This window comes from Gekko japonicus, unplaced genomic scaffold, assembly GCF_001447785.1.
Source record: "Gekko japonicus isolate JY-2015 unplaced genomic scaffold, Gekko_japonicus_V1.1 scaffold1874, whole genome shotgun sequence".
In the NCBI taxonomy this organism is placed as follows: Eukaryota; Metazoa; Chordata; class Lepidosauria; order Squamata; family Gekkonidae; genus Gekko; species Gekko japonicus.
This window is the reverse complement of record NW_015173727.1, coordinates 158,033-181,775: the sequence shown is the minus strand read 5'-3', so window position 1 is coordinate 181,775 and position 23,743 is coordinate 158,033. Positions and strand designations below refer to the sequence as shown.

The 23,743-nt window shown below is 41.4% G+C and overlaps 1 protein-coding gene across 15 annotated transcripts in view; it reads left to right on the top strand.

Moving 5' to 3' along the window:
* Window positions 1-23,743, top strand: part of EPB41 (erythrocyte membrane protein band 4.1) — an 87,060-nt gene that overhangs the window by 25,051 nt on the left and 38,266 nt on the right. For 3 of the 15 annotated variants that reach the window (XM_015423397.1, XM_015423400.1, XM_015423395.1), the window contains exons 11-15: window positions 538-654; window positions 2,041-2,154; window positions 3,748-3,864; window positions 5,647-5,858; window positions 14,261-14,323. In XM_015423397.1, the coding sequence (XP_015278883.1) occupies window positions 538-654; window positions 2,041-2,154; window positions 3,748-3,864; window positions 5,647-5,858; window positions 14,261-14,323 (623 nt within the window). Of the gene's footprint in view, window positions 1-537; window positions 655-2,040; window positions 2,155-3,747; window positions 3,865-5,646; window positions 5,859-7,213; window positions 7,271-7,640; window positions 7,697-14,260; window positions 14,324-23,743 lie in introns of those variants that run through there. The other 12 variants (XM_015423409.1, XM_015423398.1, XM_015423396.1 and 9 more) reach the window with 12 other exon arrangements.

Below are 23,743 nucleotides of genomic sequence, written 5' to 3'. Positions count from 1 at the left end.
CAGTAGTAATAAATCTGGGCTCTGGAATTCTGAAAAGAGCATTTTTTAAAAGCCTGTACATTATTCTTCCATTTTTTAAATTTATTTTATTACTATCTAAACTTATAACCCACTTTTGTACTATGAGGAGCTCAGGGTCATTTACTGCCAATAATTGAAACATAAGCATAGTTTCTGTATTTCTTAGATCAATATAGTGTGAAAAAACTGTCTGAGATAATCATGGTTAAATAATCATCTGTTTAAAAATGCAAGTGTAAGTTGCTTTTTAAAGAGATCCAGTAGGTTTAAACAGATGTAGTAACAATGGTTACATTGTGGGTACAATCCTGGAGGGCTACCAATTCTCAGTCTGGGGAAGAAAATCAGCCCTTTATTATTTAAGGCAAAGTTTGACTTTCTTAAATGCACAGTTGAAAGCCCAAAAACCAGCAACAAAGAGGGCAAACAATCCTTGTGTCTGCACTGAAATCTGTAGCCTTCTCTTTCTACACACTGCATTTTGTATATTCTGTAACATGTGCACAATTTCTTCAGCTAAACGTACCTCTCAAAAAATTGCGTTCATACTCGTAGAGGAAGAGAAGCAGGAGGATGTGGTGTGTGTTGGGGTTCCGGAATCAGAGCCTGTGGAACAAATTCGAGAGAAGCCAGGTATCGCTGTGCGTAGCTCTGATTCTCTCTGTCCCTTGCTCTCGCTCTCCATCTCTTTCTGCAGTGCCTTTACTGTCCCTTTCATGAGCTGAGACATCTTATCTGGTTCTGAAATACTTCACATGTTCTGGCACGTTGTCTCCCTTTTGTGATGAGATAAAAGGAGTTCTAAACCAGACTGTGCATAGATGGCCATTTCTGTACTTTGGGTCTTCAAGGCATATGAACCAGCAGTAGCAGTGCAGGTTTTAGTGGCTCAGACCAAAATTTTGAACCTTTAGACTAGCTGTCAAATGGCTGCAGTGGAGACATCTGATTAGGTTTTATCAGGATGAACTTTTGTAATAGCAGAGAGCCCTTTCTCTTTCCCCAGTGTTCTCTAATTTGAATGATTTGTAGCTGCTGTGTGGAAAAATACACTGAAATCCTAAAATTATCTTCCCTGAATTTATAGCCATGTTTCCTACTTGTTCATGATGTCTTCTGAATTTTCTTGCCAGGGGTTAAACTAGTCTCTAAAAGCATGACTTTCTTAACACTTCCTTTCAGAAATAATTGATGCTTTCAAGCTGCACAGCTTTTCTTTGTGATATGTATTTCCATATGCACTTGTTGTCATAAGGAGTCTTGAACTAACTTCAGTCTTGTTTCCTTGCTTCAACACTTTCTACGCTGCAACTTTTCTTAGCAGTTGGATTTATTTGTCTCTAAGGAAGGTCATCTTTTATTTATATTCAAATTAAGTATGTTTATTCACTGTCTATTCCGTTTTGCATGAATCCAGCTTTCCCTCAAATCCTTGCATTTGAACACTGAAAAGTGTTTTCCTGGTGTGTTGATGTTGCACACTATAATGTTAATCAGAGATACTTGACAGAGTTGAGCATCCCAGCCCTGGGTAGAATCAGTTTTCTTTTCTTCTTAGTACTTCAGTGCACAACTGATAGAATTATGATCGGTATTTAAACTTGTGAACTTGTGCTCAGAGAAAATTACAGAATACTGTCTTTAGATATATGCATCTCTTATGGTAAAATTAAGGCCAACTTTTAATGTTTGTGTAGCGCTTACTGATTTCATTTATTCTATACCTTTCTCCCGAGTGGAAACCCAAAGTAGCTTACATCTCCCCACCTCCATTTTTATCCTCACAACAACCCTGTGAGTAGGTTAGGCTGAGAATGCTGTGACTCACCCAAGGACACCCAGCAAACTTCCATGGTAGAGTAGGGATTTGAATCCGGATCTCCCAGACCCTAGGCCTAGGTGCTTAATGGAGTTAGGTTGTAATCCTGCAGGCACAGTCTTGATTATGTTTCACCTAACATTATAGAAATAGTTTTTCTTCCAGCTGTACTGATAACCTTAACCATGCAATTCTTTTAGCTAAAGATGGCCTTGAGAATATTGAAAAGAAACAAATAGTGACCAAGGAGGAGGTCAGCTTGGAAGTTCCTGTTGCAGAAACAAAATTAGTGGAACCATTAAAAATACATTCAGGTACAAGTGTGATGGCCTTCCACTGTAACATAGCTGCTGCTTTTTTACTCCATTTCTTGTACTTTAGCAGCATTATATGAGAGGATTTAGGAACATAATCCAGTGTTTCTTATTTTTCAGTGCTACCGTAAGCTCCATTAAGCTAGAGAAGGCATTACTAACCAGTTCAAAAGAGAAAAAGTAAACTTTTGATTTATTATGTCTAGGTATCTACAATATCCAATGCTAGGAGTAGCAGAAACTGTTTTTTAAAAATTGAGATAGCTGGGATCCAGATACCCACTTTGTGCCAAAATAAAAGCATCTGCATGTAGAACAGCTATTTGTCTTGCACAAACTAGGACAATGCAGAATCTCTTCAGCAGAGAAGCATTTGGTTCTTGTTTCGCATGCTTGCAAATGTTTCTTTGTAACATGTAGTTAGGCTCTGTGTGTTTTCAAATAAGAGCAGAATTTTAACATAGTGTGTACTGAGAGGAAAATAGTGAAATGTGATGGCAAGATCAGCAAGCTATAGAAGATGGACACTAATTTATTGCATGATAAACTTTTTGTGAGTCAGTGTCTACTTTGTCAGCTGCACCTTTACAAAGAGGGCTTTGGCTCACAAACGCTTATGCCAGAATACGTTTGTATGTCTTTGAAGTGCTCTTTCTTTTAATGGCAAAAAAGAACATAGCTATCCTACTGGAATTGATCACTGAAATCATTACTAAACCAGCTCTGATTTCCGGGTTAAATCATAATGAAGTCCCTTGAACTGCATGGAATACAAAAACCTTTTAAACTGCCAACTTTTTCTGTGTGGAGGTTTGGTTGAATATTACTAATTTGCTGTCTTTTCACATGGCAAAATTGGGAGAGGTTCCTCCGGTTTATGTGCTTCTTCCTGTCATTTCTTCCCTGTTTCCCCAGCCCCAGCCAGCAAATTAAAAAGTTCCTGCAGTTATTTAAAATGCAGAACCTCCTTAAGCTGGAGTGTATGCAGTCTGGATCTCCCAGTTGGAGCATTACTGTCCATACATACAGAGAGGAAGGCAAGGAGGCATGTGCATCTGAGTGCAGCTGTCTTTCACTGCCTGCATCGATGCAGTTGAGAAGTAACATTCAGAACAGGTCCAGGGTCGTAGCATTTAAGATTCTGCGCTTGAACCACTTCCCCAAGGATCAGCAAAGCTGTGGGTGGGTAGTGACTTGCAGGTAGCAGGTGTGGGTCTCCCCCCCCCCCCATTACCATCGGTTACCTTTGCTTTAACATGTTTGGTCCCTAAAAAGCAGCATGTAAATGCATGTTAACTCTTTCTTAAGACTAACATATGACTAAACATCTTATCAAACATGAAGTATGCAGTCTTTATGAGGATATAGTTATTCTTTCATCGTAACATTCACAATTTTTGGTTACACTGCATAGTGTGCGATTTATTAAATGTAGGGCGCTACTAGTATCTTTTTTTAAAAATGTAGACAAGTGATAACTCTGAATTGTTGGCATTCAGGCAAGGTAAATGCTGCCTGTAAATTTAGTGCTAGTAATTTTGCCCTCCCCCTTTTGCTCTCTGAACATTTAAAAGCATGCGTAACTTTTTTTAGCTCATGAAAAGTTTGACATAAGCACAATAAAAGAAGAGGAGAAAGAAGAAAAAACAGTTGTGGTGCACGATCTAGAACAAAAGTCACTATTACTTGAACCGATTCAGGAGGAGTCAGGTATAGCAGTAATGGCTTCTTGTGGCTAATATATACTAAGCCTGGCTGTGTGCGCATTTTCCCACTCACCATTTTTTAATTCACTAGTGCTCATTTCAGGGAGCCACCCTTCCCTATGGCATGGCACTCATGGATGAGAAAGAGTATGTCTAGAAATCACTAGAAGCTTAATGCCATTCTTGCTTTTTGGAAAAAATTGACATGATTTCTTCTTTTTGACACGGTGTGGCATTGTGAAAGTGAGAGAACATCCAGAAGCACTGGGTTTGCAAGGGCTCAGATATGGATTGGATGTATTTCTAACCTTTGCACTGTGTATGCTCTGAGGTCTTGTTTTGCCCTTGTTCCCTGCCTGTTCACATCATAGTCTAGGGCAAATGTATGATCAGTGTGGGTAAGCATGTATTGAACTTGCAGTATTGGCATTTGAGTAGACCTGGGGTGTCGGAGGTGGCAGGGACAGACACAGTGCAGACATTACAAATGGAGAGGAAATGTATGATCCTGTGGGCTCCTAACAGTCTCTTAACTGTCTTAGTGCTTCTAGATTAGAGCTAAGGGCCAAACTACATGTGCTTTTCCTGCAGTCACATGGCAGCTGCAAGAAAAGGCATTTTAAGGCTCCCTGGAGCTTGTTTGAGCTTGGGACAATGGCACAGGGAGAGGAGGAGCCATTTTCCTGAGTTGAAACTGCTCGTGGGGGAGTAATTTGCCCATCTCTGGCACTGCGCATGGAGGCATGAAATCTAGACTGTAGGAATAATTGATATCTGCAGATCATACTTTAGCTTGAGTTTGTTCAGGATGCTGTCAGTTAAGTATATTTAATTGGTCACATAACTGAATATCAGTTTTCTGAAGAAACAGTCATTTTACACAGGGCATTGCTAAGAACCTCTGCATCATCTGGTTACTAGGTACCCTTTAATAAATTGCTTTTAGTTGTGTCAGTGGCAGGAATACTGCACCTATGCCATGCTTTTTTGTTGCCTCTGAAATTATCGCTGAATGGGAGCAGCTGCTTGTGTCTTCTTCCTATGTTGGAGGAGTTTATGACATAGCTTCTTCCCTCAGTAGCTTGTCCTAGTACCTGAGGAGAACTATTTTCTGGACTTCCTTTGTAATCTGGGGTTTCTTTCTTTGCCTTTGAAACACATTGAAGAGTCCTACTGCAGCAACTTCCACTACATGAAGATAACTTCCAAGGCTGGGAGTTGGCCACCCACTTGTGCAGACATATGCCTACTAGTTTTCAGTTACTTGAAAACCCTTAAAAGTATGGTTGTAGCTAGGAAAAATACATATTTCAGAGGCTCAGACAGCAAGTCTAAACTAAGTTATAAACTTAGTGGAACCTTTCTGCATGAACGTGCATAGGATTGCACTGTTAAATTTTCTGGCTTAATTGTACTATGATGTGGTTATCAACAGCAATAATCAGTTAACGTAACTTAATCTAATATTGACAGTATTATTCAGAGTTTGTACCAATGACACTTGAAATGGAGAACCTTTTTACACAATGTACTGTTGATTAGCATTTCCTGTGTGTCCCTTTTGCAGTTTCTAATGTTGCTTTCTTAACTTTTGTTCAATATTTGTTCAAAAGAAATTAAACTCCAGCCTTCTACTCTATATCTGCCATTGCTTTGCACATCTTTTTGTTGTGGTGGTGGTGGTTGCAGTGCTGTGACTGAAATCCTTTTTTGGTGGTGGTGGGCTGGGATCTTGATTTTGTTTTTACTTTGATGTCTTTTTAAAAATAAAATTATTTCTATTCAGCAGTGGCCGTGGTTACACCTGACCGAAGCACACGCCCTACATCTGCACCAGCTATTGCTCAGAGCCATGTGATCGAACCTACTCCACCAGCTGTATCTGATAACAAGGAACCAGCAGTTACTAAAACAGAGAAGGAGACACAGAGAAAAGAATTAAAACATGAAGAAACGTTACCAGAGAAGCCCAAAACTGAGCCTGCTGAAGATTTCCAGGTATGCTAGACTACAATTATTAACTATATAACATTGGTTTGAGAAAAAGAGGTATAATTTTTATTTATTTCTTTATTTCTATTTTCAGTTTATATTCTGCCCTCCCCACATGGCTCAGGGCGGCTTACAACAAGTTAAAATACAACAGAATAAATACAATAAAACATAGATGCATAACAGAGCAATAATCTAAAATACAGACGAACAATCAAATTTGTAAAGAAAGTGCTGTTGCATGTAGATGGTGGTAGCCTCTCCAAGGCTAGGTTAGATGGTAGAGAGTACACTGTGGCCATACCAGTATCATTAGCTGTTCTTGTTGCTCTCAACATGAGGGCCTTAACTGTTCAGTAGTTAGCAGTTCAGATGTTATCCATGTGTTGGTGCCAGTGGTGGCTCCTAATCGAAGGCCTGGTGGAAGAGCTCCATTTTACAGGCCCTGCAGAACTGTAGAAGGTCCTGCAGGGCCCTGATGTCTTCCAGGAGCTCATTCCCCCAGTATGGAGCCGCCACTGAGAAGGCCCTATCCCTGGTCGAGGCCAATCTGGCATCTTTCGGACCAGGGAGAGTCAGGCGGTTTTGCGACCCTGACCTCAGTGCTCTCTGGGGAACATGTGGGGAAAGGCGGTCCCTCAGGTACGCAGGCCCTCGACCATATAGGGCTTTAAAGGTAAAAAACAGCACCTTGAAACGAATCTGGTATGCTATTGGCAGCCAGTGCAATGCCTTCAGCACAGGCTGGATGTGCTCTCATATAGAGAGGCTCAGCAGCAGCCTGGCTGCCGCGTTTTGCACCAGCTGCAGCTTCCCGATTTGGGACAAGGACAGCCCCTAGTCTCAAGGTGACCATAGCGTTGCCAGATCATTGCATTTGAGGAAGGGAACCAACTGCCACAGTATCCTTTGTGTGGGATATGATTGCAGTCATGGCTGGCCAGTGGCCACAACACTTTGCTTGCAAGGAGCAGCCTTTGAAAGTATTCTCTGTGTTTTTTGAGAGAGAGTGCCCCCACTGCCCATTTGTACTCTGGCTTCAGCACAGAGCTGACAGTGTGGGTTTACAATACTCAGTACCACTGTTGGCCCCTTCTAGCAAAGGAGAAGGCTTGGGCCCAGTTTCGTTCAAGTTTGTTTTCTGTGGCAAAATATTTCGCAGCACTATTGATTGGCTGATCATTGATCACTGATTGATCATTGATATCCCAAATTCTATTTCTCACTGGCCCTTTCCCCTTTCCTTATGTATCCTAAGCAGGTCTTTAGAGCTTGTATGGTATATCATTTAGCATGCCTTTCTCTTCTCCCATCTCTGCCTAGCCAGGTCACTCTGTGTCTTCCCCCCTTGCTTCATTTAGCTTCACCTTCTACTGGAGAGGGCTGCCCCACCTTCTTGGTTGTTCTTTGATAGCTGTGTAAGCTCCCAGATGTAAGTAAGTAAGTTTATTAAGAACAGTCATAAGACCAGCAAAATAGACCAAAATAGTACAGCACAGAATCTACAACATAGGATCCTTATGGCCTTAATTACTAAAATACCAAACCGGTCAATTCCATCATAACTGGCTCGAGTTACAATACATTCTGCGCTTTTTGATTACCAAGTAACAATATTTAGCAACATTGCGTGTGACAGAATCATAAGTATCGGCCAATAAAAACTTCATCAAACAATCCTCATCATATGTAAGATAATGAGCCAGGGGGTTAAAACGTGAGAGAAGGGGTGTCAGCAACTGCTGTCTCTCTTCATCATACAAGGGGCAATGAAGTATTATATGGGAGGTAAGCTCCCAGATGAGTTTCCCCTGCTTGGATTCCCTATAAAGTGTCAATGCTCAATCAGAGCTGCATACTAGGTTCTCCTGCAGCATTGTATGGAACCCTGGAACATGACCATCAGATTGCATATTGCTTCATAGGTGCCCCAAAGCAATTATTTGGGTTGCTTGTGCAGTCAGATATCCTAATCCCAATGTGGCATTTAAAGACAAAGCATTTGGTCACAGTCGTGAGACAGTTCAAACTTGTAGCAACTTCCACTGAAATCTATGAAAGTTCTGAGGAGGAAAAAGAGATATGTTCTGGACTTCCCATGTGATCTAGGGTTTCTTACTTTGTCTTTGAAACACAGTGAGGAATCATACTGCAACAGCTTCTTATACATAAAGTTAACATCCAGCTTTTGCTACATGAAGTTAACATCCAAAGCTCCCAGTACTGGGACCTGGCCACCCACTTGTACAGGCATATGTCTACTGGTTTCCAGTTAACTGAACATCCTTAAAATATGTTTGTAGCTGGTACATCTTCCAGAGGTTCAGATGGCAATTCAAAACTCGCTTATTAGAGATGGGAAAGATATTGCCATTGTGGTGCATGCCCAAGTAACATCTAGATTAGATTACTGTATTCTGTGTCAGGCTGCGCTTGAAGACTGTCTGGAATATACAGTTGATACAGAATGGTGCGGCCAGAATGTTGACTGGAAAGAGTCATAGGGATCATATCACTCCACTATTAGCCCTTATGCACTGGCTTCTAGTTTGCTTCTAGGCTCAATTCAGTATGTTCAGATTGGCGTTTAAAGCCCTATATAGATTGGGGCCAACATACCTGAAGAATCTTCAGGCCTTCTCACATAGGAACCTACCCAAACACTCTAGTTGGCTTTGGAGGCCCTGCTTTGGGTGCCCCTGCTGGCTGAGGCTAGTCAAGTGCCAACCCTAGAAAGGCCTTCTTGGCCATGGCGCTAAAACTTTTGGATCTCCAGGGAGAATCAACTGGCTCCTTCTGTCATTGTTTCCACCAGTGGGTGAAGACCTTTTTGCATTCTTTGTTGTACCCCAAATAATGGTTGTAGGTCCTCTTCCCTGGCTGTGTTATTTGTGTTGTATATTTATATGTTTTTATTGAATTGTCTAAATATTTTATATATGCTGTATTTTAAATGTTGCTTTAATGTCTTAAATGGTTTAATGTTTTGATGTTCACTGCCTTAGACACCCATTTTGGGTAGAAGGGTGGCGCAGAAATTTTTTAAGTAAAGTAAGTGCAGAATGAAATGTGTAGCTCTACTGAGGTTTGGCTGTACATAAGTGTGCTTTTATGCCCTCACTGTATTCACAAAAGAAGCTAACCTGATCAGATTTTAGAAGAGAGTCTTCTTCTTGCTTGAATTCTGGTTTTCTTTTTTGCTTGTAAAAACCTATAAATATGTTTGCCACACTTTTTACAATTTTCCTGTGATGTTTCTTTGTTTAAATCACATCTGGGCCAGACCTCCATAAATCAACTATCCTAGTCTGTTGACATGGGCTTATGACTTCCTTCTCCAATCTTTTGAGTCGGGAGGGGCAGAAGGGTTTCTCATGTGGTGCGGCTGAGTTTTGAAGGAGACCAGAGGCTCTACAGCCCTGCCCATCGTGGAACATTCTGCCTAGGGTTGCCTAGGGTTCCCCTGCTTTCTGGCTTCCCGATCCACTACTGGCCAGCTGGCTGGTGGGGAGAGCCCCACCCCCAAAGAGCCCTGTCATGCCCGATATCCCCGGCGTGGTGACATCACCCAGAGGTGACCATAGAGGTTTTTTTTACCCAAATGCTAGAGTGCCCCCTGCACGATGTGCCTGGCTCAGTGATGTCACTTCCGGGTGATGTCATCACAAAGCGCGTGCACCAGAAGACTCTAGGAGCTGGGATGGAGCCCCCTGCTGGGACCCAGGTAAGATCTGGCAACCCTAATTCTGCCTCCCTTCTCCCTATGAGGGGAGGGAAGAAGGCATTTCTTGTTCTGCTGCTGAAATCTAGGTGAACAAAAGTATGTGAAGCCCAGTATGTTGCAAGAACACTACCTCCCCTTTCCCAGGTGGGAAATAGGAAAGGCTTCTCGTATCATGCTGGTGAATGTTGGAGCTAACAGAAGTAGCACAGGAGACTGTTCCTGCCTATTTCAAAGCCTTGAGTCTCAGTGAGAAAGGTGGATTATAACTGAAGTAAATAAATAAGCGCAGTGCGGTATGAGAGATATTTTTTTACGCAACGTAAGGTTTTCTCACTTGTGCTGAATATCTGAAGAAGGGTGTGTAAGTGTTAAGTGATACAAAAGCTTACACAATGTTTTGTGTCATTTTGGTTGGACCTAATAAAAAGACTTGCGTGTATTTTGTTTCTTGTTCTGGATTTGGTGTGGGCCAATATGGCTGTTAACAACTCTTTCTTTAGTAGAACCAGTTACTCCATTCTATAGTTCTATTCAGTCACCTGTGCAATCCAGCTAATTCTTGTCAGTGTTGGTGCAAGCCTATCCCTGAGTCAACTTATAGTGCTTTAACAGCATTTACAGACTGTCAGTATATTGGCTTGCCATGAATTCAGCTGACAGGAGTTAAAACATCAGCTTCAGTGGTCAGATTCCTATTCTTCGTGGGAGGCAAGGGAATCAAGACCCCAATTGTGCAGAGCTTTCAAGTAAAAGGTTACTTTAAGGAAGCCTTATGTTTGTTTCTTTAGATATATAACCATGACATAGAATAATGAACATGATAAACTGCATGAGTAATTTGTTTTTGTAAGTTCACTTTGTGCATCTGCAGTGCTGATTGCCTCATCTCAAAGATAGAATTGGGAGAAAATGCAGCAAAAGGCATCTAAAGTTATCAGAGCCTCATAGCATTTAATCTTTGTTAAAGACATTCCAGAGGTTGAACAGTGTTGCTGAAATGCTATCTAGAGAGGGAGACAAGTATGAAAGATGTTTTTAGGAAGCGATGAGCCATGTGAAGAGAGCAAGAGAGTGTATTCTTTCTTGCATAAAATTTGAATTTTCGGGGGACATCCAGTGAAAATGATTACCAGTAGGTTTAGGGGGAAAAAAATACGGAGGAAATACTGTTTCATGTTTGTCTTACAAGTTTTCTAGAGCATGTTGTTTACTGGGCTAGATGCTCGCAGGGAGGGTGGGGTATAAATTGAATTCATAAATAAATAAATACATAAATATAAGACAGTTGTTATGATGGTACAACTCAACAGTTGATCTGTTCTCGTGGTCCATTTTTTCTCTGTACAATGCTCCCCAAGTGGAGGATCTCATATGAACTAAGGATCTCCATGGATATATGTTTTCCAGTTTAGAATTCTCCCATCAGTGTAGGCATTGTCAGCAGAGTCAAAACTGAAAGTGTTAACCAGCCTTTTAGTTGTTTATATACCTGCAAATGATTAAAAATGCTACACAGCAATCAGTGGTTAGATTGTGGAGTGAGACAAATATTGACTTGAAAAGATGTAATCTGAAGAACTCTGCAACTAGTTTATTGTGATTGTTGTTTATTTAGAAAATTATGCTGTTGATGTGTGGTTTTTTCCTAGTTTTGTTAGGATTATTGTGTGTTATGGTTATTGTACGTACTTATGAGTTTTGATTGCTTTTGAAATTATTGGAGAGCTCCATTGTAAAGTGGTATGCAAAATAAATAGTTCTGCTTTTCAGAGGACATGTTTTCTTGAATAGCTGTTCCCTCCCTGTGCCGCACAGCAAGCTGCTTTTCAATGTAAGGCTAATTTAATTAGTAGCTTGTGATACTACATGGGAATCTGCTGTATAAAGGAAAAAAAGTAAAACATTCTCTTGGATATGTGCCATTGGACATACCTGTTTGGAGTCTGACCTAAAGTATTAAAATGTCTTTTTAAAGATAAGAAAAATTTTTGGGTCAGAAGCTGTATAGAAGAGCTGACCAGAATTTGTAGAAACTAGTTCTTTAATATTTTCTTACTCTAAAGCAAGACTTACAGCAAACTCGTATAAAATCTATCAAAACCTGCTTTTTGAAAGTGCTGTACTTTTTAGAAATGGCTTTCAGTATGAGTTGAGGACAGTATGAAATTCTCATTAATACAAGGAACCTGCAGCCCCCAAATTGTCTGGGTTGTTCAAATCAACATGTGGAATTAATTCATCCCCCTCCCCATTTTTTTTGTGTGGGGAGGGTTGTTTGTTTTACTCTTGTTGCCCTTTTAGGCTTGCTATGTCACAGTGCTTCATACCTGGTAGAAGTCAGTGTCTACACCTGGCAGTCTTAGCTCCCTGGTAGTCTCCCACCCTCTAAACCCTGCCTGCCTGCCTGCCTTTCTCTATGCCCTGTGTTTAGTTTTGCCATATGTCTGTGTTCTCCTTTGCTCTTCTTTTCTGCAAGCTGGATCCAGAGATGTTCTTTCTCTCATGGAAAAATGTTTCACACATGGAAGGGTCGTCTTACATCTTGTGCCAGAGTGTTGTATGAGATTAATTGAACTGAATCAAATGATGTTTGAACAAGTTCTTGCCCAGTCATGAAAACTACTGTAGAAGTCAGCTTTGCACTGTGCAGCCTTGTTTGCTAGTGCTTTTATGAACATTTTACAGAACAGTACCAGAGAATATTTTTCTTCTGCTCCAAGTTCTTCAAATCCAGAAGCATGTTTTCATTAGTCATTGCTTCCTCACATTTCTGCTTTTCAGTCCACTGCCTGCTTTGTACCATTTCTTATAGCCATTGTTTTCTGTGCACCTTCTCTGGTGTTGATCACCACCCCCTCCCTCCTACACACACTAGTGTTCCTGAAGCACATATAACCTTTTTTATTAGCTGACTATTCCTCAGTTCCTTATCTTTACTTTCTCTTTCTTTAAGCCTTCTCAGTGCTTTTTTCAGATTCTTTCTCTTTGAATGTATTACCTCCTTTGCACCCTTCCTTCAGCCTCCTTGCCTCTGAGTCCCTTGTTCCTACCAGGAGCAATGTTCCCTCTAAGTTGTTTGTGTGAGCTAGCTCACAGTTTTTTAGTCTATAGCTCACACATTTTTGTCTTAGCTCAGGAAGGATGACACCAGAGCAAGCTAATTTATGCAGCAGCCAAATTGCTTGCTCACAACTTAAATGCCAGTGGCTCACAGAGTAGAATTTTTGCTCACAAGACTCCACAGTTTAGAGGGAGCATTGACCAGGAGCTCTTCCCAGTGTTCCCTTGATCCGCATTTAAATGGCAGCTGAATTGACTACTTTCTTTTCTCACACAGAAACTGGACTGCAAACTGATTTGTTTCTTGAGGAGCTAAACATTCCAAATCATCCCATCAGCTCCACCTGTCTAGTACTAGAGCTTTCAATGCCACAAGGGCAGTACAAGTATAGATTTCTGATAAAACTCTTGTGTTGTTTTCTGTATTTGATGTTATGATTACCCGGAAATTTATGAAGACATTTTTAATGTATAGGTTTTTAAAATGTATTAACACTTAAGTCTGCTTAGTAAGAGGCATTGTTATTACAAGAACCTTGTACAGGAAACATTTGGAATATTTTAGAATATTGGATTCAGAATTATTTTTCTTATGTTGAACTAATAAATCATCACTGTAAGGTATTGTGTCACTTATTTCTGTACCTCTTCCGAGACTGCATGTTAATGGGTGCATGTTTACCCAGTGTTTCAAAAACAAATAGCCATGTTTTTGAAACTAAGTTTTTCTCCAAGACCCTACTAACATGCAAAAAATGTTTTTACCACTTTATTTCTTAACATAGGTGGGGAAAGTGCATATTGAAGTGTCAGTACCCACCAGAAATGGTGACCAAACTCAGGTTTGTCCGGTTAGGTTGCTTGTATATATATTTTTCTTTTTAAAAAGAAGACTGAAATACAATTTAGTTTAAAATAATTCAATGAACCCACTTTTTTGTCTTTTTAAAAAATTGCCACAAAACAGCAGCGTGCCGAAAAAGAGGAAGACCCGATAAGAATGAGGAAGGTTAGCAGGTTTTTTTTAAGTGCCATCAAGTAAAACTGCCATGTCACTCATGCATATGTGACGTATTTAAAAAGACAGAGTTCCAGTTCCTTCACGAACTTCTGCTTTAATGAGTAGATACTGCTCGTTTTCCAAATTAAATTTATTAATTAAAAAATTCTATCAAAAGTATTGATTATACTTTGCATTTCTTAGTGGGTTGTTTTTTTAAGATTCCAGATAACACTTCAAGAAATGCACAGTGCTTGACTGCAAAATTTATTTGGCAAGAAATATATCACTGTAATGTTGAGAAACCACACAGCTGTGCCCAAAATTGTCTTTCTTGTTGAGGGACAGCTGAGAATGTAGGTAAGACAGTGAAGCTCTTGGGAGGCTGTCTTTTTAAAGGGAACCATTCCATTATGTCATGATTCATGAGCAAGACCTTCCATTTCCTCAGATCCTTCACATGTTCTTGTGGCTCCATCCTTCATGCCCCATTGGCATTCCACTGCTCTCCAATTTGTTTAGTTAACCTTTTTTCGCTTTCCAATTTGCAATTCCTGCAAGAAAAACTTTTAATTTTTTTTGTGCTTTTTTTGTTCTTCCCCTCCCCTTCTTTCACTTTCACAGAAAAGATCAAAGAGACTAGATGGTGAAAACATTTATATAAGACATAGCAATTTAATGTTGGAGGTTTGTATGCATTTGAAGCTTCTTTCAGTAGCGTTTGCCTGGACCTGCTGCATTCTTTGCTGAACTCTTTTTCCTCCTCTACTGCTGCATTTGTGGTTTTTTCTGTTTACTTTTTTGCATGCTGTTGCATGAAAGTGTTAAATATGCTTTTGCACGCCAACAAAAAACGTGACACTATACAGCCATTTTTTCCTATCTGTTTTAGACTTTTTTCTCTGTTGTATTTACTTGAAAATATGTGATTGGGATAGTTCTCCACTTCTGTTTATGGTAAGCACTCAAGAATTTGATTACAAGTAGCAATCTCCAAGCCAGGGCCCATAGACTAGACTTTTACTAAAAGTAATAGGCAAGAATTTGTTCAGTGTTATATTTTGTGATTACTTCTTATTACCCTATGGCCCCTGTGCCGTTCTGAGAATGGATGTTTAGTCTTGGGCATCATTCAGTGCTCCAAACCTGCTCTGTGCATTTTTTCTTTTTTCCCCAGTGTCTTTTCACTTAAACTGGGTGAACTGTTTCTTAGAATAAAAGTTTTACTTCCCCAGCAAGTTAAATTCAGTTTTTTTGGGGGGGCATAATCTAGTGAATAAGAGAATGTAGATCTATTTAGGATTGCACTTTTAATATCTCTGCTTTGGCGAGTGCATGCTGGGGTGGTCATTGTTGTAATCCACCTGGCACTGCAGTTGTACCCTGTGTGTTCGTACAGGGTTTCTAAAAAGGAGCAGGGCTTTGCTTAAATGACTGGGTGATATGGGGGGATGGGGACACATCAAGCCTAGCAAGCATGTTCAAGGCCATAACTTGAGGAAGATTACCCCTGGCCCAGCCCCACATATATGCAGCATGTCATGATATCTTCTCAGCTATGTCCGTGACATTGGAGAAGCCCAGAGTAAATTTAAATCTTTCAGTGAAATGAGCAGGGATCTAAATGATCACTAGTTGAGCTGCTTCTTGGCAAAACTCAATGTAGCTGTGTGCTATGTTCGTCATTTTTATTGAAAACATTACTTTTAGAATAATTTGGGTTTTAAAAGAATGGAATACAAGAAGTAGAATGTGATCACAATAGAATTTTCTCTGAATTATCCTTTTAAAAGAAATGTGCATAGCTGCTTCCTTGAGCAGACGTAGAGATAAGTTAACCCATATCTCCTCTCCCTACCCACTCCCTTGTCTTGCAGAATGCCATTCACTGCACTTCTTGGAATTATCAGAACATTAATTTGTTTCTGTCATCATGACTGCATGAATGTATCTTGGCTACATTGCCTTAAGATAGACGGTTCTTGATTTTAATTGGATCTCACACCTACTTGAAGTGCTGAACATGCCAATCATATATTTATTTTGGGAAAACATGTGGCTTCTTCTACTGACACTGTTCCTATGTGTTACGTGTTTTATCCACAATTACAGGAACAGCAGCTAATAGGAGTTTCTTGCAGTGTATCTCTTTTTGTGCACTAACTACATTTTGGACATTTTTAATATAGTGCTTTGCAGCTTTTGGTTTGGTTGCTACAATGCAGAGCTTTTGGACATCAGTAAAATGGTCTGTAATCCAGCCGAGAGGAGATCATCAAGCAAGAAGCAGTGAAGATTCTACCCAATTTTAAAAAAACCCATTCTTAAAACAGATTCTTTAATCTATTATCTCCTCCCAGTAGAGGTTTTTAAGTTGATGCATTTGTCTGTTTTCAGTATTGTTACCTTCCTGTTCTCATGTAAAGCTCTGTCACATATCACGTGTGGTCCAGTGCCTATAACTAACTCTTTTTTATATGCCCTTTAAATATTTTGTTACAGGTGTTCAGAGGTCATCAATAAAAGCTTGGCTAATCAGAGTTTGGGATGATTGCTTGACTCTCTTTTTTGCTCAATTTGTTGGGTAAATACAATGGGTTCCATTTGATTATGTTTAGGAGGAAAAAAGTGACCCACTGAAGCAGCTCTGCTAATTAAATTAAGTGAGATGAGCACAGCAATCTAAAATTCATCTTGTGATATATCTTGCTGCTCTTCTTAAATGGTGGATGATGATATAAAAGCACACCAAAAACATGGTGCTGTACAATAGTTCATTTTTAAACCCTTTTTATATAGTATAGATAATTATAGACCTATTAGCTTGCTTTCCATTTTAGGGAAGCTTTATGCCAAACATCTTCTCAAAAAATTATCTCAATGGATGGTCGATCATAACCTTCCAGTAAGAGAGCAAAGGTTTCATGGCTAACCACTCCACCTTAGACCACTGTACTACCTTAGCCTTTTTAGCTGAGAAGTATTCCCGCCACTTAGGTAGTAAGATATACTCAGCTTTTATTGATCTACGTAAAGCCTTTCATTCAGTTAATAGATCTTTGTTGTGGGACAAACTCTATAATTTGGGATTGGATCAACGTCTTCTGTTTTTGATTCGTAAATTGCATTCGGCTAACTATTGCCAGGTCCCTTACTCAGAGAATTTCTGTAACTAAGGGGGTCAAGCAAGGATGTGTACTTGCCCCTCCCCTTTTCAACCTTTTCATTTCTGATCTTCCACTGTGTCTAGCTAAAACTGATGGCCATTCCCCCAAACTAAACTCTTCTGCAGTTCCTATTTTACTCTATGCAGATGATGCGGTCATTCTCTCTTTTACTAGGATTGGACTTCTGCGCCTTTTACTAGAGTTTAACTCTTATTGCAGTCGGAACTCTCTGTCTATTAATTCTGATAAAACAAAAATATTGGTTTTCTCCAAAGCCTGGAAGAGTGAACAGTGGAGAATAGAGAGAAAAGAAATAGAACAGGTCAAATAATTCAGATACTTAGGAGTTTTGTTTCATTACAACCTAAGTTGGTGCCCTCATAGAGATCATTCCCTTAGTTTAGCTAGGAATAAGACTACAGCTTTAATCCGTTTTTTTAATTTAACAGGTAATCAATTTGTTCCAGCAGCTCTCCAGATTTTTCAGGCGTCTGTTATTTCCCGTCTGCTGTATGGGATACCTATATGGATTCAAAATTTTAATAAAAGAATAGAACTAATAAGTTCTAGTTCTCCCTGCAGGGTCAGTTGCTTTGCGGGCTCTTTTGGGCACTCTGGTTTAAAGGCGCCGCCTCTTAGCTTTTTCTTGCAGCTTTGCCTCTGCTTTTTCCCCCCCTCTGTATTTTCCAGTTCAGTTTCTGAAAAATCTCAGACCCGAATATCTTGCTCGAAATTTTTTCAGGTCCAATAGACCCGAACCAAAAAATACCAAGAAAAAAATTGCACACCCCTACAAATCTGGCCTTTTAAAATTAAACACTTTTATGCTAGCAAGACTTAATCTCTTTCCTTCGGCTGTTGTTTCAGGCAGATATAGGGGTATCCCCTATTGGGATAGAACCTGCAATTGTCTCTATAGTGAACCTCATTCAGTCGCTCATATCCTTCTCCGCTGTCCCCAATACTCTACCATGCACAGCTATTTGATCAGTCCCCCCTTACCTTCCACAAGGAATTCGACTGACAATTATCTTAAAATTCTATTGTCTGATAAGTTCTCGGCAATTACCCTGTCTGTTGCTGAATTCTTAGCTTATGTTTGGAAGCTAAGGGTAAGGGCGCATAAGTCTTAATCCCCCTTGTGCTCATTTGGATTGTTATATTTTTTAACTGAGTTCACTATTCTTGAGAAGTTTAAAAATGATCCCCTGTTGGTGTAACTTAATGTAACTTGTTATGATCTATTAATTCGTTCTATTAATTTATTTGTTCCATTGCCTTCCTTATTGTTCCTGTGTTATGCCAGTAAAGGTCTATGTATATGTATATGCTTACATACAGTCCCTTAAAGAAAGCCCTTTAGAAAATGAGAAGGCACGCACAACAAAGAGGGAAGGAGAGCTCTCCCCCATTGATTTATATCCTACTTTTCTCCTGACTAAGAACCCAAAGCGGCTTACATCATTCTCCTCTTCATTTTACCCTCACAACATCCTTGTGAGGTAGGTTAGGCTGAGAGTGTGTGAATGGCCCAAAATATAAACTAACCTTCAGTGTAATAGCACGCCAGCTTCGGTTGAGCCCAGCGCTTTCTAGGTGTGATCAACGCACAGCCACTGAAGAGACTTAAATCGTCTTTATTGAACTTCACATGCATTCAGAAGATCATTTACATTTTGTGATTTAGGTCAATTCTATAGCCATGTGAGAAGAGATGAGTTTTCCCCTCTCCTTGCGGTAAGGATGGACAAAGAAAACGGAGAACAATAAAATTCCTATCTTCGTGTCTCTGAGCTCAGGAAATTACCCCTAATGAGCCAGTCAGAGGGATGCTTTAGGAACACCTAACTGAGGACTACAATTCCCAGAGACAACTGCTCTTAAAGATACACAGCAGTTTTACTAAATTACTATTATCTTCAGTTAACGCTGACTGGGGGCAGCACAGTTGCTGAAGGTGTTTTTTGGTCAACTGTAAGCTATTGCTGCTTCTTTTTTCAAGGATTCTTTTTTACATTATCTTGCTTACAAAACCATAGCAATTTGATATTTGTGGCCATTTGAAATGAGTGTCTAGAATTTTTGAGGGAATACCAAACTGCCTCAGCTAAGACTGGTCAGCTCAGAGGTTAAGATGCTGAGCTGCAGTCTGGAAGGTCTGTAGTTTGGCAGTTCAAGACCTGAGTGCCGCATGACGGAGTAAGCTCTCGTCTCTGGTCCCAGCTCCTGCCAACCTAGCAGTTCAAAAGCAAGAAGTTGCAATTAGATAAATAGGTACCACTTCGGTGGGAAGATAACAGCATCCCATGCACCTCAGCATTTAGTCATGCCGGCCACATGACCATGGAGAAGTCTTCAGATAGCGCTGGCTCCTCGACTTGGAAACGGAGATGAGCACTGCCCCCTAGAGTCGGATTCAACTAACTTTTGAGCAAGGGAAACCTTTTTTTGTTGTTCAGTCGCACAGTTGAGTCCGACTCTTTGCGACCCCATGGACCAGATCCTGCCAGACCCTCCTGTCTTCAGCTGTCCTCTGACGTTTGCTCAATTTCATGTTCGTTGCATCTATGACACTGTCTAACCATCTCATCCTTTGCCGTCCCCATCTTCTTTGACCTTCAATCTTTCCCAGCATCAGGGTCTTCTCCAGTGAGTGCTCCCTTCTCATTTGGTGGCCAAAGTATTTGAGCTTCAGTTTCATTATCTGGCCTTCCAGGGAACAGTCAGGGTTGATTTCCTTTAGGATTGACTGATTTGATCTTCTTGCAGTCCAAGGGACTCTCAAGAGTCTTCTCCAGCACCATAGTTCAAAAGAATCTATTCTTCGGTGCTCGGCCTTCCTTATAGTCCAACTCTCGCAGCCATACATGACTACTGGGAATACCATTGCTTTGACCATGCGGACTTTTGTTGGCAGGGTGATGTCTCTACTTTTTATCATGCTGTTTAGGTTCCCCATCGCTTTCCTCCCAAGGAGCAGGCGTCTTTTAATTTCATGGCTGCTGTCACAGTCTGCGGTGATCTGGGATCCCAGGAACGTGAAGTCTGTCACTACTTCCACGACTTCCCCTTCTATTTGCCAAGGAGTGATGGGGCCGGATGCCATGATCTTAGTTTTTTTGATGTTGAGCTTCAAGCCCACTTTTGCGCTCTCCTCTTTTACCCTGAGCAAGAGGCTCTTAAGGTCCTCTTCACTTTCTGCCATCAGAGTGGTATCGTCTGCATATCTGAGGTTGTTGATCTTTTCCCCAGCAATCTTAATTCCCGCTTGTGATTCATCCAGGCCAGCATTTCGCATGATGTACTCTGCATATATATTAAATAAGCAAGGTGACAGTATACATCCTTGTCGTACTCCTTTTCCTATGCTGAACCAATCAGTTGTTCCGTATCCGGTTCTAACTGTCGCTTCTTGGCCCTTATACAGGTTTCTCAAGAGACATGTGAGGTGGTCTGGTACTCCCATCTCTTTAAGGACCTGCCATAGTTTGTTGTGATCCACACAGTCAAAAGCTTTAGCATAGTCAATGAAGCAGAAGTAGATATTTTTCTGGTACTCTCTTGCTTTCTCCATAATCCAGCGAATGTTGGAAATTTGATCTCTAGTTCCTCTACCTCTTCGAAACCCAGCTTGTACTTCTGGTAGTTCTCTATCCACGTACTGTTGAAGCCTAGCTTGTAGGATCTTGAGCATGACCTTGCTAGCGTGTGATATGAGTGCAATTGTGCGATAGTTTGAACATTCCTTGGCATTGCCCTTCTTTGGGATTGGAATGTATACTGATCTTTTCCAATCCTGTGGCCACTGTTGCGTTTTCCAAATTTGCTGGCAAATGGAGTGCAGAACTTTAACAGCATCCTCTTCTAAGACTTTGAATAGCTCAGCTGGGATACCATCACCTCCACTAGCTTTGTTGTTAGTAATGCTTTCTAAGGCCCATTTAACTTCACATTCCAGGATGTCTGGCTCGAGGTCAGTGATTATACCGTCGTGGTTGTCAAGGACATCGAGGTCTTTCTTGTATAGTTCTTCTGTGTATTCTTGCCATCTTTTCCTAATCTCTTCTGCTTCTGTTAGGTCCCTACCGTTTTTGTCCTTTATCATGGCCAGCTTTGCATGGAACGCTCCCTTGATTTCTCCAATTTTCTTGAAGAGATCTCTAGTCCTTCCCATTCTATTGTTTTCTTCTATTACTTTGCACTGTTCATTCAGGAAGGCCTCCTTATCTCTCCTTGCTGTTCTCTGGAAATCTGCGTTCAGTTGGGTAAATCTTTCCTTTTCGCCTTTGCCTTTCGCTTTCCTTCTTTCCTCTGCTATTTGTAAAGCCTCATCAGAAAGCCACTTTGCTTTCTTACATTTCTTTTTCTTTGGGATGGTGGTGATTGCTGCCTCCTGTACGATGTCACGAACCTCTGTCCATAGTTCTTCAGGCACTCTATCTATCAAATCCAGACCCTTGAATCTATTCTTCACCTCTACTGTATATTCATCAGGGATGCGATCTAGGTCAAACCTGAATGGCCTCGTGGTTTTCCCAATTTTCTTCAGTTTAAGTCTGAATTTTGCAATGAGTAGCTCATGATCTGAACCACAGTCAGCTCCAGGTCTTGTTTTTACTGACTGGATAGAGCTTCTCCATCTTTGACTGCAAATTATATAGTCAATCTGATTTCGGTGTTGCCCATCTGGTGATGTCCATGTGTAGAGTCGCCTCTTAGGTTGTTGGAAAAGGGTGTTCGCTATGACCAGTGTGTTCTCTTGACAAAACTCTGTTAACCTTTGCCCTGCTTCATTTTGCTTTCCAAGGCCAAACTTGTCTGTTATTCCAGTTACCTTTTGACTTCCTACTTTAGCATTCCAGTCCCCTATGATGATGAGGACATCATTTTTTGGTGTTAGTTCTAGGAGGTGTTGTAGGTCTTCATAGAACCGGTCCACTTCAGCCTCTTCTGCATCAGTGGTTGGGGCATAGACTTGGATTACTGTGATGTTGAATGGTTTGCCTTGGAATCGGACAGAAATCATTCTGTCATTTTTGAGATTGTATCCCAGTACTGCCTTTTGCACTCTCTTGTTGACTATAAAGGCCACACCATTTTTTCTACGAGATTCCTGGCCACAGTAGTAGATATAATGGTCTTCTGAGTTAAATTCGCCCATTCCTGTCCACTTTAGTTCACTGATTCCTAGGATATCGATGTTCAGTCTTGCCATCTCATTTTTGACCACGTCAAGCTTACCTTGATTCATAGATCTTACATTCCAGGTTCCTATGCAGTATTGTTCTTTGCAGCATCGGACTTTCCTTTCACCATCAGACACATCCACAACTGAGCGTCCTTTCGGCTTTGGCCCAGCCGCTTCACTCTTTCTGGGGTTACTTGTACTTGTCCTCTGCTCTTCCTCAGTAGCATATTGGACACCTTCCGACCTGAGGGGCTCATCTTCCGGCGTCATATCTTTTAGCCTTTTGATACTGTCCATGGGGTTTTCTTGGCAAAAATACTGGAGTGGGTTGCCATTTCCTTCTCCAGGTGGATCACGCTTGGTCTGAGTTCTCTGCTGTGGCCTGTCCGTCTTGGGTGGCCCTTCACGGCATAGCCCACAGCTTCATTGAACTGCGCAAGCCCCCTCGCCACGACAAGGCAGTGATCCATGAGGGGCCACAAGTGATGGGCCACTACATAAAAGTGCCTAACATCTGGTGACACTCTGGACAAAACTCTATGGTAGAATTAGCTTCAAACCATAGAGTTTTGCCCCCAAAACAGAGTGTAGCCCCCACGATGTCACCAATATGTGTATGTCACTTTCGGGTGATGTAGGCACGTCACTGACATCCCTGACGTGTACGTCACCTGGAGGGGGCATAGGAACGTCACGCTTCTTCCCTCCCCTCTCTTCGAGCCTCCTTGTAAGTCCACCGCCGGCTTGTGGGCCAGACTTGGCAACCCTACTTTTCTCGTAGGGCTTGGTCCCCAGGCCCCTGATCATCCTTGATCCCGGTCAAACGAGCGGGATGATCCACTGCCAAAAGGAGGCAAATTAGAGCCGGAGCAAAAAGAACCGCGGGAGTGCAATCTGACGTGCCCCCACGGCTCTATGCTCTGGCAGCTGATCAAATGTTGTGCAGCAAACCGGCAGTAGCACAGTTGTGCGCATGCGTGGGATGGGGAACGGCGCTGGCTGCGACGGGCTACCAGCGCTTCCCCGACCAGACGCCTGGAGTTGCCGCACATCATCCGGAAGGTAGTGCTCTGTTGCTAGTACCTTTTAAATGTGCATTTTCGGGCCGAAGGGACGGATCGGGGATGGGTGCGTGATGCTTCCCAGATGTTGCGGTGTGCTTGATGCGCCCCCGATCTGTCCCTCTTGCGGGGCAAATCCTCCTGTGTGACCGGGGCCCTCATTGCTCTCTTCTGTTTGGAGGCTAAGGCCTTCTACGGCTGTTACCTGCTAGCACTGAAACCTCTGAATATGGAGGTTCTCATTAGTCACTATGGCTAGTAGTTATTGACAGACCACTCCTCCGTGAATCTCTCTAACCCACCTTTAAAGCCACCTGTGCACAGGGTCATCACTATATCCACTACTAACTCCAAACCAGTGGCACCAATGGTCCAAACAAGATAGGACCAGGCCAGACAGGACTCTGAAAGAATATTCAACCCCTTGCCTTGCTTTCATCTAACAGGGGGGGGGGAACCTTACTCCCCCAATACCTTGGTAAATTTTTTCCTCCCTATTTCTTTCTTTCTTTCTTTTTGCCCAAGGAACTTTTCAAAGAGTCGGGAGAGATAAGAGGAAGCAGGCAGGCATCTATCACATGTCATCCTTATCAGTTCTAGAATGGCTGCTTGCTTAACAAGACTGAAGGAGATTCATTTTTTCCCAGCAGGCTGCCAAGGTGGGTGGAAGTCAAAACCGTATTCATTAACC